General features: G+C 40.6%; 1 protein-coding gene across 1 annotated transcript in view; it reads right to left on the bottom strand.

Moving 5' to 3' along the window:
* Positions 1-2,763: 2,763 nt before the first annotated feature.
* cobll1a (cordon-bleu WH2 repeat protein-like 1a) overlaps positions 2,764-21,039 on the bottom strand; it is a 53,702-nt gene continuing 35,426 nt past the window's right edge. The window contains exons 5-8 of the mRNA XM_034176624.1: positions 11,731-11,930; positions 10,533-10,721; positions 8,320-8,409; positions 2,764-2,901 (exon numbers count right to left, since the gene is read on the bottom strand). Coding sequence (XP_034032515.1) covers positions 2,893-2,901; positions 8,320-8,409; positions 10,533-10,721; positions 11,731-11,930 — 488 coding nt within the window. The 3' untranslated portion in view covers positions 2,764-2,892. The remainder of the gene's footprint in view (positions 2,902-8,319; positions 8,410-10,532; positions 10,722-11,730; positions 11,931-21,039) is intronic.

The following is a 21,039-nucleotide window of genomic DNA, read 5'->3' as shown; positions in this document are numbered from 1 at the left end:
GTGTATGTATATATATATATATATATATATATATATATATATATATATACGAGGGCTGTCAATAAAGTAACGGTCCTTTTTATTTTTTTCAAAAACTATATGGATTTCATTCATATGTTTTTACGTCAGACATGCTTGAACCCTCGTGCGCATGCGTGAGTTTTTCCACGCCTGTCGGTGACGTCATTCGCCTGTGAGCACTCCTTGTGGGAGGAGTCGTCCAGCCCCTCGTCGGAATTCCTTTGTCTGAGAAGTTGCTGAGAGACTGGCGCGTTGTTTGATCAAAAATTTTTCTAAACCTGTGAGACACATCGAAGTGGACACGGTTCGAAAAATTAAGCTGGTTTTCAGTGAAAATTTTAACGGCTGATGAGAGATTTTGAGGTGATTCTGTCGCTTTAAGGACTTCCCACGGTGCGAGACGTCGCTCAGCACTCTCAGCCGCCGTCGTCAGCCTGTTCAAGCTGAAAACCTCCACATTTCAGGCTCTATTGATCCAGGACGTCGTGAGAGAACAGAGAAGTTTCAGAAGAAGTCGGTTTCAGCATTTTATCCGGATATTCCACTGTTAAAGGAGATTTTTTTAATGAAAGACGTGCGGACGGGTCCGCGCATCGACACTCCGCCACAGGAAAAACACCTCTGTTGAAAGCCTTAAGGACAAGTTGGAACATGTCCTGCTGTTAAACAATTTCTCATATACTCACTCCACTGAAAGCCATCAAAAGCCGCCTGGATTTTACAAATGGTTATCAACACGGAGGTGTTTTTCCTGTGCCGCCGCACCGCGTCACGCGCGGACCCGTCCGCACGTCTTTCATTAAAAAAATCTCCTTTAACAGTGGAATATCCGGATAAAATGCTGAAACCGACTTCTGAAACTTCTCTGTTCTCTCACGACGTCCTGGATCAATAGAGCCTGAAATGTGGAGGTTTTCAGCTTGAACAGGCTGACGACAGCGGCTGAGAGCGCTGAGCGACGTCTCGCACCGTGGGAAGTCCTTAAAGCGACAGAATCACCTCAAAATCTCTCATCAGCCGTTAAAATTTTCACTGAAAACCAGTTTAATTTTTCGAACCGTGTCCACTTCGATGTGTCTCACAGGTTTAGAAAAAATTTTGATCAAACAAAGCGCCAGTCTCTCAGCAACTTCTCAGACAAAGGAATTCCGACGAGGGGCTGGACGACTCCTCCCACAAGGAGTGCTCACAGGCGAATGACGTCACCGACAGGCGTGGAAAAACTCACGCATGCGCACGAGGGTTCAAGCATGTCTGACGTAAAAACATATGAATGAAATCCATATAGTTTTTGAAAAAAATAAAAAGGACCGTTGCTTTATTGACAGACCTCGTATATATATATATGAACAAAAAAAAAAGCTGATCACAAACTCATGGGAAGTTTGTAGTGATAAAGATTATCTTAAAGGTGAAGGTGCTAACCTCCATGCTAACCTCCTCCTACATGACCTTAGACCAACTCACCGTACTGGTATGTGGACCTGGGAAGTGAGGAAGTAGTACTGACTGGTCCACTACAGTCCCATGGACCTGAAGTGTTCTCGTACCTCTGGAGGTGTGACTTCTGAACGCTTAACGCCACTGCTTGAGCAAACTGAGAGGGAACTGTGCTCAGTTCTCGGATAGCCAGAGAACGGTCAGGCATGGCTGAGGATTCATCATCTGGATGGTCCTGCCTCAATAACCTGTTGGACGTAGGACTCTGTAATGGAGAAGGTGCTTGGGAAGAAGCATTGCCATCGCTTGGTCCTTTATCAATATCATCTATGGTTTCATGAAGGAAATCAGGTGGAGGGGGGAAACAGTATTCATTTGGTTTGACTGCTTCCTCCTCAAAAACAGACTCATCAGCCTGTGGATCGCATTGCTCATTTACGGCATTCAGTGACCTTTGACAAGGACTTGGAAGAAATTCACTCGGAATGTCCGAGGTCACCTCATAGCTGCTATTCTCTGGCGGACTTTCAAACTTTAGTTCAGGTTCTTCACCCTCTGACAGTTTTTCAAAGTTGCTCCTAACATCATTAGGAGTAGACCTCTGACAATCTGCATCAGGTGAAGGTGGAGGTGATGGCAAACCATCACTACAGCGAGTCTCCAGAGAACAGAGTTCTTCACTAGATAAGTGGATTTCTGCCTCTGTTCTTTCTGATAAGCCTGGATCCTCCCGAGTCTCACTTGGACTATTTCTGGCCTCAGGAGAAGCTTCATGGTTGACTTCAGCTGACATCTTGCACAGGTCTGGGACATCCATGGCAGGTTCCTGGTGACTGGACCCTTGTTTTTGTGAAGGAACCACTTGGAACATGGTCAGACCAAGAGGCATTTTTGCATCTGTTCCTTCAGGAAAGCTTGAATTCTCCCGAGTCTCACTTGGACTATTCTTCACCTCAGCAGAAGCTTCACAGTTAACTTCAGGTGATATCTTGTATTGGTCAGGCACATCCATGGTGGATTCTTGATGACTGGACACTTGTTTCTGTGAAGGAACCACTTTGAAAGTGGTTAGACGTTTCCTCTCTGCAGGATCATTCCAATCCGGCTCACTGGAGAGGCTGTATTTAAGATTAGATCTGAATCCTTCACCGACATCCCCATTATCCACACCTCTGTGAGACAACGGCATCAAGGGGGAGATGTTGTAAAACTCTGAGGTGGTTTTGGAGTTTTTCAAATGCTTGAGCAGATTCCCCTTGTAAAGCGAGGAGGTCATAACCTTAGCAAGAGCAAAGCGGGCATCGGATTCTTTTCTGAGAATTGTAGGTAAATCAGGGTCCTTGGAAGGTTGCGATGTGGACACAGACAACTGGAGATGTGAAGGATGTGGCGATGAAAGTGATTTTAATTCTGTCAGACCGTGCACAGAGTCTACAGCCCCTAGAGAGAAGTGGAGACAAAAAAAAAAAAAAGGGAAAACTTTCTCTTTCAACGTGAAATATTCAAATCAACTTGAAGACTTCAAACAAAAGCCAGACATCCATCACAGTGAACATTTGTGCCATTAATAAAATTTAGATTTATCACAAGCAAAATGTTGCATAAACATAAGAGTTAAAGCTACATGGTAACTAAGTGGACACACAGGTATCAGTGAAATCAGCTGAACGTACAGTAAACATTTTAATCACTCTTAGAATAACGGGAAATGCATTTTAGAGAAAACATTCACATTAAACTATGCATTTATAATATAATTTTATAAAACAAATATTGATCACTTAAAAAAAATGTTACGTGGTTCATAATGATTTGGTCGACAAACTCAATTATCATTAAATATCAAAATACAGATGTTATTAACACAACCCAAGTTAAAAAAGAAAAGATGTTGCAAATAAAAAGGGTGAAGATGATTTTTCAAAGAACCTGTGTCTTGTTTTAACAAACTGTAATGATGCTACGCAACAGAATAAAGGCACAAGAATTAATCCACAACATCTAATCCACTGAAATGACTAAAGAAACTAATTAAAAACAATAAAATTAAAGAGAAAGTTAATTTAAAACAAAAAATAAAATCACACACACACACACAAAATCAGTACAATTTAAGTGTGGCACACAGCAATGACAGACATTGATAAAAGCCACACACACACACACACACAAAAAAACAAGGGAGGAAGAGGAGACCAATTCAGGAAGAGGATGAAGGGAAAGAAATACGGATGTGGACAGGAGAGAAAAAGGAGACAGACAGCAGCACCACCTTCAGGGAACACAGTGTGTAAGCAGAAGGAGAAAAAGCTCATCTTAGTCCAGCGACCTGCAGCATCAACATCAAAAATAAATAATAGATTCAATCAGCAGAACACTAAATGAGACTGTCAGTAATGATTACAAAACAAATGCAAACACAAAAAACCCACCTTTGTTCAGTTTCGTATAACATGGCAACCCAGTCTCACGGACGTTCGTGATGGCGTTATGAAAGTCTATGGGTTCGTCGTACCGTCACGAAAATGGGGCGCTTTTTGTAACAGGGACATGAAAAAAATATGAGACTGGGCTGGACGTGGTTACATGGAGTCAGCTTCTGGCTAACAATTGAGGAACGTGAAATTTCAGCAACAGTTTTCCAGAAAGCACATGGGAGGCTCGAGCTCACGACTGATTGGTTTTCTTCTAATGATATCTTTCACTGATTTATTCCACCATCAAACTGATTGCTGCAGTATTTGCAATCACAGCCACAGAAGCCTATAACTCCTTCAGACTTGTCTGTGTTTTGTTGACTTCCCTCACTTGTCTTCTTGCACAGTGACTCTGTTTGTGAACTGCCTACTCCTGACTATATATATATATATATAGTTACTGTGGTTTTGGCTGCTCCCGTTTAGGTTCGGGGTCGCCACAGTGGATGCAGCGGCACACTCTGGACAAGCTCTGTGTGACATCAACCACAGGTTTTCTTTAGAGACCTGGAAGAGCTCATTTGAAGCCCATATCTCGGCGTTGCCAGGTTGGCAGCAGTATCAGCGCCGACTGTGGCTACATCATGATGAACCATAAATGGATAAAAGGTGCAACGTAGGTGATGCCATTGTGTGATGAAAGCAGTCTGAACATACCCCATATCACGGTGTCCAAACCAGCTAAATTAAGAGGCTAACCTCATTTTGGGTGGTGGCCAAGTGGTTAGTGCACTTGGTTTCAGTGCAGAAGGTTCCCGGTTCAAATCCCACCCCTGCCACATTTCTCCATGTGAAGTGGAGTTGTGTCAGGAAGGGCATCCGGCGTAAAACCTGTGCCAATTCAACATGCAGATCCACCTTGGATTTGTTTGTGGCGACCCCGAGTGCAAACAAGGGAGCAGCCGAAGGGAGTTATTAATCATATTTTCAGGCACTGTGCGGCAGTTTTCACAACCCATTCGTTTTGTGTGGACATTAAAGTTATGAGACGCTTATTTTCGCAGTAATTGTGGATTAATTGGACTGAACGTATGAAATTAATGATAGCTGCTAAAAGTGCCAACACCGTGGCATACAAGATTAAACAAGATGAGAATTTCACTCAATGTGAATATTGCAGCAGAGATGTCTCAAATCATCCCTTGGGATATTTTACCACACAACAGCCCATGTTATTCCAGGTACACGTCATCAAGTGTTTAAAACAACACACACAGGCTCCACAACTGCTAGCAACCACATCAAGCGGCCTCTGAGCTATCAACGCTAGAGTTGCAGTTCGGCTCAGCAGCTGTCACTCAAAATGACTACGCCCCTAATTATGCATAACTTTATGGCTTAAAACATCTTAAACTAAGACGATATAGTTAGACTATAACTAACGATAGAAATCAAAAGTTTTTTTTTTTTTTTTTTTTAAATCAGACTGTAAAGATATTTATTTTTGCTCTAAAGATGGATATTTTAAAATTAACTTGAATGAGTATCTGCTCACATTTGGAGCCAGCCTCAAGTGGCCGGTCAAGAACTACAGCTTATCTTCTTCCAGGTGGGCCTCACTGAGACCACTGAAGCTCACCGCTTCACCTTTACTATATGGTACCATGCTGTTTGTATTCTTTAATCACAAAGTCCAATTTATTTTCATTTATACAGCGCCACATCACAACAAAGTAGCCTCAAGGTGCTTCACACAAGTAAGGTCTACCTTATTAACCCCTAGAGCAAGCACACAGGCGACAGTGGTAAGGAAAAACTCCCTCTGATGATTTGAGGAAGAAACCTCAAGCAGACCAGGCTCAAAAGGGGTGACCCTCTGCTTGGGCCATGCTACAGACACAGACAATACAGGAAATTATACAGGAATTTTTTGGAGATTTTGGGACACATTCATGACATGGAAAGGCTCATGAATGTGTCCCTGGACTTTCAAAAGAAAACTGGCTATAAAAGTGATGATTGTATGAACATACATTTAGTTGTCCAATTACCTGATAGCCCTGAAAATGGAGGTACTGTGTCTAAAAATAGTTGTACGGAGGTTACCTGTGTATTAAAAATAGTTGTAACCCGCAACCATGGGATACATTTCTATATTTTCAAGCTCTTGAATTAAAACCAACAGCCGCCACTAGAAGCACATCTTTTACTGTTTTATTCCAACTCCACTGTGGTGGAGAACTACAAGAGGGAAATGACAAAATTCTGTCACTGTCCAGATACTTACCAGTCCCATCTATACACACTGCAGAGGGTGTATTCATATTAGATACATTTATTTACCTAACAAAGTGGCCTGTGAGTCACAGCAGATGGAAATAATGTTATCTATGAACTTTGAGAAGCACAGAGTTCATGCTCGCGCCATATTGTATTGTTTACATTTGGAGTAAGAGATTTGGAAGGCTGTGAGGACAGAAATGGGAATTGTCAACCTCTCACTTGATCTGGAAACACAGTATTATACTGATACTGACAGCAAGTCAGTATCAAGTATAATCAAGTATCAAGAAGTTTCCCAACTGAACATGGAAAAAAAAAATGAAATGAGGACAGAAAACATCTGGTCATGAAACAGCCAACCAATTTTTCCTCAGTTATTAAGCCAGCTGACAGTCGGTGGTGGGCTTACTGCTTTCAGCTGCATCCATTACTGTTAGCACAATATCTCAAAAAATGATTGATGAATTTTAACCAAATTTTGTACATTAGTTAAGTCCCACCCAACGATGAACTCAAACTTTTCATGACCAGTGGTCAAAAGTCAAGGTAACAGTGCAAGGTCAAAATTTTTGTCCAATCCAAATTAATAAGGACAAAACTTTCTAAGGCTTGTAACTCAATCTGAGGTGATATGCTCATACTTACTATCAGACATGAATAGGAGGTCATATTTGGGCTTTCAACATATACTATCACATTCCACCTTGAGTGACCTTGAAGGTCACAATCAAGCTCACTAACTGATCACTTAAAAAGGCTAACCAGCATAGACAGGCTCATAGTTATAAAACATAAGGCTTTCAAAACATACTGCCCTATTTCACCTTGAAGGTCAAAATCAAGTTTGCTCAAGCTTGATTCTTTATAGTGGCTGTGCTAAGCAGTGCCAGGTAGGCCCATGGTTTCTGTATACATGGACAGAAAGACCTAGGTTGCTGTAATGAAGCAGATATACTTCCTTTGATACAGGAACCCTGTGGAAGTGGACCCTTGCACTCAACTGCAGTAGTTGCTTAAATGATGGGACCATATACTGTATTTTCAGGTCTGTAAATCATGAATTGTTTACTATTATGGAGTGTTTGATTGCCAACACAGCGTTGTGTTATATTTAAATCATACCGGAGGTTTTCAAACATTTACTTACATTGCATGTTTACCTCACCTATGATCAATTTTTCCAGTAGTGACAAAAGCAGTTTGCTCACATTTTGTACCTCATAGAATTTACTAGCTCATTAGCTTCTGCTTGCCAACATGTTTACGTTTTAAATAATGAGGATTAAATTCATCTTGCTTCATGTTGCAATGAAGAGCAACATGTTTAAAAAAAATAAAGATGACAAATAGGCCAGTGCCACTTGTATACGTTTCCCTCTTCATGACACATTTTTGGAGAGATGTGATCAATATTGCAGTACGAGTGAAGTAATTCTTACACTGTTCACTTTATTTGGATGCAAATCCAAAATGAATGCATCTGCATTTCTACAACTAAATGTATGCAGGTGTTCAAATATTTGGACAATCGTGTATCTCATAGCAAAGGTGCATTCTGCATCCATGTCTGTAAAAGCAGAAAAGCAAATATGTGCATTGCCAAGCGAAGCTGTCAGCTGAATGGAACGGAACACGAGACAAGGTAATACAGGGGAATGAAAGCTTGGACAATAGAGGGACACACCTGGGAATTGGCTGAAGCTAATATGCTTCATGAACATCGCTTTGGGTTTAATTGCCCTGACCAGGGTTAAAATGTTCACAGTAATAAAGCCACATTTTCCTGTAGCTGTAGCTGCTAAATCTTATATTGATGATATTCACTTTGACATTTTAATCTCAACTGAGCTGTAATCTCTTATCCTTAAGCAACACCAACTGTCAGTATAAGGATTTAACAAATACAAGAAATCATCCCACTCTAAAGCCACCTGATTTATACTGAAATACTATAAAAGGTCAGTTGGGATTCCTCTGATAACATCTCATCTAACATGGCAGAAGAGAGAGAGAGAAAAAAAATCACCACTAGATGGCAAAAAAGATCAAATGAAGCAGAATTTCCCATTACTCCTGCTACCCACACAGACTGCATGCAGATGATCAAAAAGCAAACAATTCCAGGATGCAAAAGCCTGTTTTAGTGCAAAGTTTTTACCTTTAACCTCACATCAGCATGCAGCTGCTGGTGGCCATCTGCACAGGGGGGAGGCGGCGCCCTTCTCTTCATACTCCGTAAAGTTGAGCTCTGCAAAGAAGTAACATTTCTGGAGATTATGTTTCATCAACATCTACTTTTGGGAAGATTGCCCTGATCTGATGCATGATCGATCAAGACTTAAGGATGTTGGAAATTACTGGACCTTCCCACTGTCGCCAAGTGCTTGCTCACAGGGGGTCGTTTTGACCGTTGGGGTTTTTCCGTAATTATTGTATGGCCTTGCCTTACAATATAAAGCGCCTTGGGGCAACTGTTTGTTGCTATTTGGCGCTATATAAATAAAATTGATTTGATTTGGATGTGGAGCATGCTGTTATTTATACCATACTGTGGTTACTCACACCCAACATGTGCTCGACTACAGACAGGCTCCCTTTAAGAAAAAAAAAAAAGCTAATCCTGTTTAGTATTAGTATGCGATCACACAACAGTGGAACCTTAGATTTACCAAACCTTAAAGCTTACAAGACGCTTCTTCTAGATGTCTACTAATCCCATTCAAACAATTGACAAAGTTCAGTCTATGCTTGTGTCAAAAGCACTTATGGATGGATGGAACTTAAATGTGCCATTTGCAGTGAACTGGTTACAGCAAAACTTAACAGGGTTTGTTGAAGTTGATGAAGCTACACTTTCAGGAATGCCACCTATGATCTCCTCTGGGTGAAGCTAAACCTCCTTACCAGCAAACTGCTTTATTCCTTAATAACGTCTTATTATGGCCTCTCACTTTGGACACACTGAGCATGAAGTAGGGTCTCTAAGTCTCTGTCTACAATTCTTGACAGCAGCATTAACACCTGAATCACATCTGCTTGTTTCCTTCTATATAAAGATACTTAAACGCATGGTTCGAATTATGGAGGGCACTTCAATAGGGTGACCAAACATCCTCTTTTCCCAGGACATGTCCTGTTTTCACATCCTGTTTTTTTTTTTTTTTTTTTTTTTAAGAAAGTTCTGAAAATGTCCTGGTTTTCACTGGTTTTCATCTTTGAGCAAACTTTGAGTATCTCGTTGCCGGGCTGAGTGTCCTGGTTTTTGGTGATCAAAATATGGTCACCCTAACTTCAACTCATTTAAGTCTGTGGTCCATTTGTAGCACAAGCTAACGGATACTGTAGAAGGTTAATGCAAGTTGTTTTCTAGCTTCTGCAATAATCTTTATTTCATTTATCTTCAGGGGTTCTGAATTAGATTATGTCAAATTTCTACAAATTGTAGTGGGATGAAAGTCCCGGGTCCATTTGAAAAGACGTTCCCGCTAGCTTGGCTAACGGGGAGTTCCCCTTTGGCTGACCTGGTAGAGGAACGGTCTTTTGTGCGAGCCGCGTGGGTTCGATCCCTACCGTCGTCCCGGCCACGAAGGTCCTGCTGCTTCAAAATGAAAGCTAACAGTAGCTAGTTTCTTATTTTTGCATTAGTGTACAGTTTAACTGATGTTAGATAGCTAAAGCTAACAAATGTTAACTAATCAGTATTAGGTAAGTTCAAGCTCATCTGGATATTGTAATTTAGACAATTCAGGAACTTATTTTGTTGCTCTGTGATGAACTCCATCAATCGGGACCTTCCCACTAGTCCTAGTCTTAAGGGGAGCATGTTGAAGTTTTTTTTTACATTTATGGTAGGCTGTATGTTGCACTAAAGTAGTAATGTTACAAAAGTGTGACAACAAAAAATTAATTACGGTGAAATACAATTATTTGTTTGATTTTTCAATTCAACAGATTTACAGACAACAGAACAATTCAAAGTGATTAATGGTGTATGTCAACAGAAATCGTACATTTTATTTTTGTAAATTGAACAAAACTGAATCTGGTTTGTTAGCTATTTGAAAGTATTACATTTATTTGTGAACTTTAAAATCAGGTTGGTGTCGTAATATACGCCATCAAATAATATGAAGAGTTTAGGACCAGTGGACCTTAGGACAAGTGGTCCCTCCCCCCATCAATCAGTTTCATACTGGGTTTGTGGCCTCACCATTAGCCTCATGAACATATCCTCTTCGAGGAACTTAAAAAAAATCTTTTGCTAAGGCCAAGCAGTGAATTCACCTTCTTCACATTAGCATATGGAGTCACCCCAACTATGGCTAACATGAAGAGTTAGCAGTTGAAAATAAACACCACCCACTGACCCACCTGAGCGGCTTTTGGATCACAGGTGCTGAGGTTGGTGGGGACGCTCTGTGAGGCCCCCATAGGAGGCCGGGGAGCTCGTCTCTTCTTCGGTACCTCTGCTGGCAGGGTGCTCGGCAAGGAGACAGTTTGGACATTAAGTGTCGCTTGTTTGATAAGACCAGGAGAAACCGGAACACTCAGTGGCTCCCCCTGAGGAAACGCAAAGGATCACACATTCTATATTAAAGCAAAGTAATGAGGCTCCATCCCAAAGTGAATAAAGTTAAGTTCAAGTTGAGTTACACCTCCATTTAAGGAGACCAAGCTGCTAGCGTTTCATATGGCTAGCATACGGGCATATTATGTTACTATGCTTTTTACTCTTAATTCATTTTATTAGGAAACGGAGCGTGGCACGGCCTCAACTTTATCTAAATTCTGGGTCTGTTAGTGAAGCTTAGGGTTAGTAGCTGGCAATCACCTTAGTATTTCTTCTGTTTTTCTTGTTGCTTAATACTGACAAATTACACTGTAGTTGTTGTCTTCCTGATGCTTGATTCTGCTTTTTTATTTTCTCTCTGTTTGAGGCGCAGCTCCATCCAGAGATGGGTGTGGTGATCTGTTCCAGAAACCGTCCTGTGCACCGGCAACATTTCCTGTATATTCGCTTTGTGAATTGTTCTGTAATTTGTGTCTGTAGCACATATCAGAGGGACAGCTCAGGTGGACGGTTGGAGACAAAGTCAGAGAGGCGAGATTGAGATGTTTGGACATGTGCAGAGGAGGGACCCAGGGTATACAGGGAGAAGGATGCTGAGGATGGAGCCACCAGGTAGGAGGAGAAGAGGGAGGCCAAAGAGGAGGTTTATGGATGTGCTGAGGGAGGACATGCAGGTGGTTGGTGTGACAGAGGAAGATAAAGAGGACAGGGTGAGATGGAAACGATCTGCTGTGGCGACACCTAACAGGAACAGCCGAAAGAAAAAGAAGAAGCATGGCCCAAGCAGAGGGTCACCCCTTTGAGTCTGGTCTGCTTGAGGTTTCTTCCTCAGAGGGAGTTTTTCCTTACCACTATTGCTCTGGGGGGTTGGTAAAGTTAGACCTTACTTGTGTGAAGTGCCTTGAGGCAACCTTGTTGTGATTTGGCGCTATATAAATGAAAATAAATTGAATTGAAATTCAAAGATACAATTTCACATCAGGTGACAACACACAGTACCATTTCAGGGTTTGCCTTCTTCCTGAAGAAGCTGAGGAATCCTCTGTTCTCCCTCTGTTTCTTCTTTGAGAGGGTGACACATTGTGCAGAACTTTGATCAGTGACCGGCAGCGGGAGTGTTTGATCGGAGCCGGTTGAAGCCTTTGCTTGCGCGACACCTTGCAGCGGACACGTTGCGATGGTCTCTGTCCAAGTGACGGCTGTTTCCAAAAACAGAACACATCATTAGAATATGTGGATCAGGTCCAAATGTACAGGAGGCTGAGCGGTGAACGAAATTTTGATTTCATTTATGACACAGACTTCTAACGATTACAAAAATTATGTAATGAGAGAAAATTGTTTTCCTTTTTGCAGTGATGGTCTGCTTGTGATGTGTCATCATGAATCCAGTAATCATTTACCCATCCCAAAAAGCCCAAATTTATTCTCACTGTGTCATTCATTGCACATGAGTGCCAGAATCCATGAGTCAAAGTAACAAATTTCAGCTCCGTCTCAGAGCGGGGCTGAGCCACACACCACAAATCAGAAATATTTCCACACATTTGTGCAGAGGTGTTGCTGCGTTTACTTGTGCTTCAGAAAGAAACTATTGTGAAACATTCAGAAATTAATTATTTCAGAGATTATCTGTCCCCCGGCACTCTATCTGAGCCACCAAGCTCCACTGCTGAAAAATGAAGCCAATGCAGCAGTGACAAACCTTGCAGTTCCTTAAATGGCTGCTTGAGACTGGCTTTAAAAGTGAGACACTTTGCACAGATGCCCATGCTAAAAACTGCAACTTTACAGCAGAAAATGAAAAAATAAACATGTTTACAAAATATGGTTTTGGTCTTCATCGCTTGTCCCAATGTTTATGATAACTGTACGGGAAGTGAATTTAAATACAATTCAGTTTAAAGAAATAAAGTTATGAAAGAACTCCATTACTTTGAGTGATAGGTAGCGCACCGATTGCCACCGAACAGTTCAGTGATTGCTATGCTCTGTAGAATAGACCAGGTTTGTCCTCTCTGAGCATTGTATTGGAAAAATGTGAGATAACAGGACTTAGTGCATGCTTAATTGTTCTAACAGACCATCTAAGACGTTGGTGCATCAGTTTAGCAGCATTTAATTTGTATTTAGCTCTGTTAGCAGTAATCAACAGGTATCTTGATGATGTTAGCACCACTGTCACTGAAACAATATTCTAGTAAAAAAAACAAAAAAGTAAAACAAACAAAAAAACTGCCTTGTCCACAAAAATATGCACCAATCAAAACACCAAAACTAAAATGAGCCTGTTAGCTTTAGTTTGTTTGTTAAATACAAGATGGGGGAGGGGGGCATGTTCAGGCTTCATTTGTCCTGCTGACGCGCCCTCTCTTTATCGACTGTGGGGAGTTTGGCAGTCGGCCCTGTCAAGATGCCGTCATTTGGAACCACCCCATTTAAGCTACAAACTGGCTCTACAGAAAACCTGTGAGTGACATCACAAAGCAGTGGCAGCTGGCACATAGGGAGCACTGGGGCACCACCCTCCCAGATGTGGAGGGGAAAAAATTATAAAATATATATTTTTTTAAAGTATCAATGTCAGTTTTACTTAATAGTATGTGCCTACATGTAATCTAAATTATTAAAATCAACATTTCCACCAACTGACTTTCATTCAACAGTGCATTTCCACCAACAGAAGCAGAGAATGCATTATTTCTCTTCTTGGGCGCTCACTCATGAGCGCTTTGGAGTGCAGCAAAATGACCAATTGTGTATGATGCTAGGGGAAATAATAAATATTTGGCCAATCAGAATTGCCAAATTTGATATCTTGTGGGCGAGGGAATTGGCGCCCATGGACCAATTGTGTGTGGTTGCTAAGGAAATATAAATATTTGGCCAATCAGCATCGCCAAATTTAATGGCTTGGGTCACCCGTGGATTTATTAAAGTGCTGCTGTTTTTGGTGGAAACAGAAACCCCACAGATGTTACCTGTGGGGCATATGCACTGATGATATTTATCATCACCCCTTCAATTTCCAACTTCACACTTCACCCTGTCAGACACTCGCCTGACCTCCAACACACTCTTAACATAATCTTCCTTTAAAATGACCCCAACACCATTTCTCTTCCTATCCTCACGATGGTACAACTTGAACTCACAGCCAATGCTCCTGCTCTTACTTCCCTTCTACTTGGTCTCTTGCGCACACAATATGTCTACCTTTCTCCTCTCCATCATATCAGCCAACTCTCTCCCTTTACCAGTCATACTGCCAACATACAAAGACCCTACGCTCTTTTTTAACCCTTCTAGTATTCCTCTTCTCCTGCTGTCTGTGGACACGTTCTTGTCCTCTTCTTCTTCTTCACCCAGTGTAGCTACGCTGGTCTGCTCAAAAAGGACTTCACGCTCCTTACTGATGTCCACAGACATTTATTTCTTTATTCAGCTCGTGTAACAGCCATGGAACAACCGTGGGTAACACCCGTGGAACACCATGAAAACTAAAAAAGACAAAATGCTACATTTAAACTCATATTCATAGACATTAACCCTAAATTACACATTTCGGCTGTAACAAGACAAAACAGCATTATAAAATAACTTTTACCGTGTGCGCCTGTTTGACCAGCAGTAGAATGACACCATAAGCAGATTCTGTGTCTTATATGAGTTTTACGTGCTGTTCTGACTTTCCTTGTCCCCTTTTCTCTCCCGCTCTACACATACGCCCTTCCGGGTCGAGCAATTACGTGGCTTATTTCCTCTTCAGCACAGGTAATTTCAAAATAAAATAAACATCTTAAGCTGTAAAGCTGTGTTACACATAGCCTTAAATAATCGTGCAGTTATTTACCAAAATTAACAAAGGAAATTTTGTATCATATTCCTGTTGTCGTGGTAACCTATATACAATTCATTTTGGCGTCAGTTACACCCAGCAATAGCCCAATTTCCACCGGCACTCTGTTGGGCAACAGCATTTGTTAACCCGGGCCTCGACCAATCCAGTATGGAAATTCGTTTCTTAGTCTGCATGGTTGGGTTGGCTTGTTTTACACCGGATGCCCTTCCTGATGCAAGTCTCATTTATCCGGGCTTGGGACTGGCACTCAGAATGTACTGGCTGCACACCCCATGTGGCTGAGTTTGTGTGTGGATTGAATGCAAGTATTAAAACACAGAACCAGCATATTGTCTGGGTAACCACTGCAGTATGTGAACCTAATGCCAACAAGCTACCTGGTAAATTAGTGCCAATCTCATGTGTACGTATAAATTAAACAATACTAAAATTTATCTCAATGGAAATACAAGAGCACAGATGTCTTAGTATGTCCTTTGTTGCACAGCAAGCAGTATACCTCAGATATTTATAACAAAATATTCAGAAGGAAAAGAAAAATGTCAACACAACCAGGTCAATCCCACAACAACTAGCAGCCACCGCTAGCAGGTGGTGTCAACTGGCTAAATCCAAAAAAAAAAAAAAAAAAAAAAAAAGAAAAGTGTGATGAATGAGAAACTAGCTATAGAGATCAAAACTGATTTTTTTTTTTTTGAACCAGATTGTAAACATGTTTATTTCTGCTGTAAAGTTGCAGAATGTAACATGGGCTTCAACAGTGATTGACTCAATTCTGAAACTAGCATAAAATGGCCATTCAAGGAACTGCAAAGGTTGGCACTTCTGCATTGGCATCATTTTTCAGCACTGAAGATAGTAACCATTGAAATTCTAGCTGCCTTGTGCTAGTTTGTCCAAATTTTGGTTTCCAATAAACACAGGATGTTTCAGAAGTCAAAGAATAATCATGTGAAATAACAGTGATTTCAATTTTAGTCAAAATAATTGTGATTATGGTTTCTACTATAATCAAGCAGCCGAGTATATAAAGAGGACATGCCCCTGTGTCAAAGTTCTACTTGCAAGGTTCTGCTCACCAGTGTTGTATAGTAACGAAGTAAAAATACTTCACTACTGTACTTAAGTACGTTTTGGGAGACTTTGTACTTTACTTGAGTTTTTTTTTTTTAATTCAGCATACTTTCACTTTTACTTCACTACATTTCCGACCTTAATTGCATACTTCTACTCCGATACATTTTATATTCGCCCTGTCGTTACTCGTTACAAAAAAAAAAAAAAAAAAAAACACACACACACACACACGAAAAAAAGTCGTGTTTTCACCCAGAGACACCACTGATTTCTAGTGACTACAATGAAGTCAGGCCCATACATGTCAACCTATACGGATTTTCCGAGTTTCAGAGTCATACGGACGAACAAATAAAGTCTGACAGGGTTTGGTTTGCAGCGCGTCTGGAATCATCTGCAGCGCGGCTCCACTTTGATGCGTGAGCCATTGAAGCAATGCTTCGAACCACTGGCTCGTGGTTCTTTGATTCGCTGCTCTTCAGAAGCGGTAAGTCCGCTTCTTAACTCCTCTCAAATCCATTAAAATATCGCGAGTCGCTTTTGTGTGGATTAAAGTCACTAACTGGGACTCTTGTCATGTTGTAGTCAAGAAACGAGAATCGTCCTCCGTTCCGTTGACACAAAATTGCCGCTTTAAATAAAATGACACACCTCCAAACGCTGTAATACAGAAAATAAACTATAATAGACTAAAACTTTTTTTCTTCCCAAAATGAGACGTCCTGTGTTCTTTATGAATTAAACTGATGCTGGCATACAGCACAGCACAGCTGTAAGAGCTCAGCTCAGACATATGGAAAGACATTTCATGCCAATAATGTCTGAAAGGACATGCTTTTGACAAAAACTACAGATTTTGTTTATTTATGTCCATTGATCAAGGATCCACCATGTAGAGATTATTATGTCCAAAGTTTAAGGATCCAGTGTCCAATTTCATATTTATTTACTTTAAGACTCAATAAAATGTTGTTCAATTCAATCGGCTTATAAAGCGCCAAATCGCAACAAAAGCCATCTCAAGGCACCTCACATAGAAGAGTTCAACATAAAAAAATTAAATAAATAAAAAATAAAAAAATAAAATACATAATTAAAAACAGAAGTAAAAGATTAAAACAGATAAAAAATAAAAACTATTCATAAGAAAGAGAATAAAAATAGGCTTTAAGGCTTGACTTAAAAATGTCCACAGACTCCAACTGCCTCACGGTCGCAGGAAGACCGTTCCACAGAGCGGGTGTGCGATAAGAAAAAGCTGTTTGACCTGCTGACATAGAAAACCTGTAAAGCCTACTTTTAGTACAAAAAAAAAAAAAAAAAAAAATCACAAGAGGTATGATAAGGAATTGGCTCCATAAGCGGAATCATCGATACCATTATCGATTCCGCTTATGGAGCCAATTATCGATACCCATCCCTAATAAACACATGGGGTGAAGTCGAGGATCATTGACATGCTCGTCTGCAACATCGGCATTGGCGAGGCGATTTTTCGATACACATGATGAAGTTCTGAGGTATGTTTTATTTTGTTCATTATATTCGATTTATTTTTCATGATTTTATTTCCACTAGTGACTTACAGTTCTTGTTTCTGTAAAAAAAAATAACTAAATTTGACACATTCACTTCTATAAAATTCAGCTTGATGCATGAATACTAGATCTCCATTGTTTGAAATTCAACTGTGGAGGAAATACTAATGATCCTGACTTTAATGTCACTGTGGCAACTAATAATATGTGGACAAAAACCCAGTTACGTGATACCGCTGTGTGGTTGTGTGTACTGTAATAAAACTGATTTTGGTGTGATTTGGAGGTTATAAGGATTCTGTGCTGATTTTATGGATTTTCTCACTTGGTTATACAGGTGGACCCTCAAAGGGGTTGACATGTATGCAGGCTGATTTGTCATGAGGCATGTCCTCATGACAAATCAGCCTGCAACCGCTTTTTTGCAGTTGTGCACTTGGGGGCTGTTAGGAAAATGATCATTTCTCTACATTGATTACAGACCTGCAGTGGGTCTGTAATCAACTTTTCTGCAGCACTGCTTGGCTTTGAACCTTGAACCAATTGAAGCAGTGATTCGCAGGTCGAAGCAGTGATTCGCAGGTCGAAGCAGTGATTCGTTCTACGATTCGTGGATTGATTGCTTTATTTCGCTTTATCCTAATTTTTCCCCGCTAAAACCCTGAGGAGCATATGTCTGTGAGTAATATTTAATATTTTTATGTTAAACCGACCTGTTATGGTCTTCTGAAACAGTTGATGTATTTTATAACTTAAAAACGGGACAGATGCTAACACATTAGCATGTCTATGATGTTTTCAAGGTTAAAATTAGCATTAAGCTGTTCGCATCAGTACGTTTGTGTTGTTTTTTTGTATCAAATCAAATCAATTTTATTTATATAGCACCAAATCACAACAAACAGTTGCCCCAAGGCGCTTTATATTGTAAGGCAAGGCCATACAATAATTACGGAAAAACCCCATTGGTCAAAACGACCCCCTGTGAGCAAGCACTTGGTGACAGTGGGAAGGAAAAACTCCCTTTTAACAGGAAGAAACCTCCAGCAGAACCAGGCTCAGGGAGGGGCAGTCTTCTGCTAGGACTGGTTGGGGCTGAGGGAGAGAACCAGGAAAAAGACATGCTGTGGAGGGGAGCAGAGATCAATCACTAATGATTAAATGCAGAGTGGTGCATACAGAGCAAAAGGAAAAGAAACACTCAGTGCATCATGGGAACTCCCCAGCAGTCTAAGTCTATAGCAGCATAACTAAGGGATGGTTCAGGGTCACCTGATCCAGCCCTAACTATAAGCTTTAGCAAAAAGGAAAGTTTTAAGCCTAATCTTAAAAGTAGAGAGGGTGTCTGTCTCCCTGATCTGAATTGGGAGCTGGTTCTACAGGAGAGGAGCCTGAAAGCTGAAGGCTCTGCCTCCCATTCTACTCTTACAAACCCTAGGAACTACAAGTAAGCCTGCAGTCTGAGAGCTAAGCGCTCTATTGGGGTGATATGGTACTAAGAGGTCCCTAAGATAAGATGGGACCTGATTATTCAAAACCTTATAAGTAAGAAGAAGAATTTTAAATTCTATTCTAGAATTAACAGGAAGCCAGTGAAGAGAGGCCAATATGGGTGAGATATGCTCTCTCCTTCTAGTCCCTGTCAATACTCTAGCTGCAGCATTTTGAATTAACTGAAGGCTTTTCAGGGAACTTTTAGGACAACCTGATAATAATGAATTACAATAGTCCAGCCTAGAGGAAATAAATGCATGAATTAGTTTTTCAGCATCACTCTGAGACAAGACCTTTCTAATTTTAGAGATACTGCGCAAATGCAAAAAAGCAGTCCTACATATTTGTTTAATATGCACATTGAATGACATATCCTGATCAAAAATGACTCCAAGATTTCTCACAGTATTACTAGAGGTCAGGGTAATGCCATCCAGAGTAAGGATCTGGTTAGACACCATGTTTCTAAGATTTGTGGGGCCAAGTACAATAACTTCAGTTTTATCTGAGTTTAAAAGCAGGAAATTAGAGGTCATCCATGTCTTTATGTCTGTAAGACAATCCTGCAGTTTAGCTAATTGGTGTGTGTCCTCTGGCTTCATGGATAGATAAAGCTGGGTATCATCTGTGTAACAATGAAAATTTAAGCAATGCTGTCTAATAATACTGCCTAAGGGAAGCATGTATAAAGTGAATAAAATTGGTCCTAGCACAGAACCTTGTGGAACTCCATAATTAACCTTAGCCTGTGAAGAAGATTCCCCATTTACATGAACAAATTGTAATCTATTAGATAAATATGATTCAAACCACCGCAGTGCAGTGCCTTTAATACCTACGGCATGCTCTAATCTCTGTAATAAAATTTTATGGTCAACAGTATCAAAAGCAGCACTGAGGTCTAACAGAACAAGCACAGAGATGAGTCCACTGTCTGAGGCCATAAGAAGATCATTTGTAACCTTCACTAATGCTGTTTCTGTACTATGATGAATTCTAAAACCTGACTGAAACTCTTCAAATAGACCATTCCTCTGCAGATGATCAGTTAGCTGTTTTACAACTACCCTTTCAAGAATTTTTGAGAGAAAAGGAAGGTTGGAGATTGGCCTATAATTAGCTAAGATAGCTGGGTCAAGTGATGGCTTTTTAAGTAATGGTTTAATTACTGCCACCTTAAAAGCCTGTGGTACATTGCCAACTAACAAAGATAGATTGACCATATTTAAGATCGAAGCATTAATTAATGGTAGGGCTTCCTTGAGCAGCCTGGTAGGAATGGGGTCTAATAGACATGTTGATGGTTTGGAGGAAGTAACTAATGAAAATAACTCAGAACAATCGGAGAGAAAGAGTCTAACCAAATACCAGCATCACTGAAAGCAGCCAAAGAGAACGATATGCCTTTGGGATGGTTATGAGTAATTTTTTCTCTAATAGTTAAAATTTTATTAGCAAAGAAAGTCATGAAGTCATTACTAGTTAAAGTTAAAGGAATACTCGGCTCAATAGAGCTCTGACTCTGTCAGCCTGGCTACAGTGCTGAAAAGAAACCTGGGGTTCTTATTTTCTAAGATGTCCTAGCTTTACGGAGGGCTTTTTTTTATAGAGCAACAGACTCTTTTTCCAGGCTAAGTGAAGATCTTCTAAATTAGTGAGATGCCATTTCCTCTCCAACTTACGGGTTATCCGCTTTAAGCTGCGAGTTTGTGAGTTATACCACGGAGTCAGGCACTTCTGATTTAAGGCTCTCTTTTTCAGAGGAGCTACAGCATCCAAAGTTGTCTTCAAAACTATTGACGAGATACTCTATCTCACTCACAGAGTTTAGGTAGCTACTCTGCACTGTGTTGGTATATGGCATTAGAGAACATAAAGAAGGAATCATATCCTTAAACCTAGTTATGGCGCTTTCTGAAAGACTGCTACTGTAATGAAACTTATTCCCCACCAGTGATGCCGGTAACGCGTTACTTAGTAACCACTTTTTTTAGTAACGAGTAATCTAACGCGTTAATCTTTCCAAATCAGTAATCAGATTAAAGTTACTTCTCCATGTCACTGTGCGTTACTATTATTTTTCATTGTGGGTCGATAGCAGCATTAAACTTGGTCTGTGGGCAGGAGGTCGGGGTTCGACTGAACTGCCCACTTTAAGCGAGCTGTGAGCTTTTCATCCACGTTTTTTTGCAGCTGCTCGACTCGTCGTCTCCTCTTAAAGCATGGTGATCAGTACACCTGCACTGAGCTTTACAAAGACATTTTTATACTTTTTTTCCTCCTTTATTTAGAGCTGAGCCGCTCCGTATCTGCACGTTAAAACAGCTGATCCTCCGC

The sequence above is a fragment of the Thalassophryne amazonica genome, chromosome 1 (genome assembly GCF_902500255.1).
Source record: "Thalassophryne amazonica chromosome 1, fThaAma1.1, whole genome shotgun sequence".
Taxonomy (NCBI): Eukaryota; Metazoa; Chordata; class Actinopteri; order Batrachoidiformes; family Batrachoididae; genus Thalassophryne; species Thalassophryne amazonica.
The sequence above is the reverse complement of the archived record's forward strand: the minus strand, read 5'-3'. Positions and strand labels throughout refer to the sequence as shown.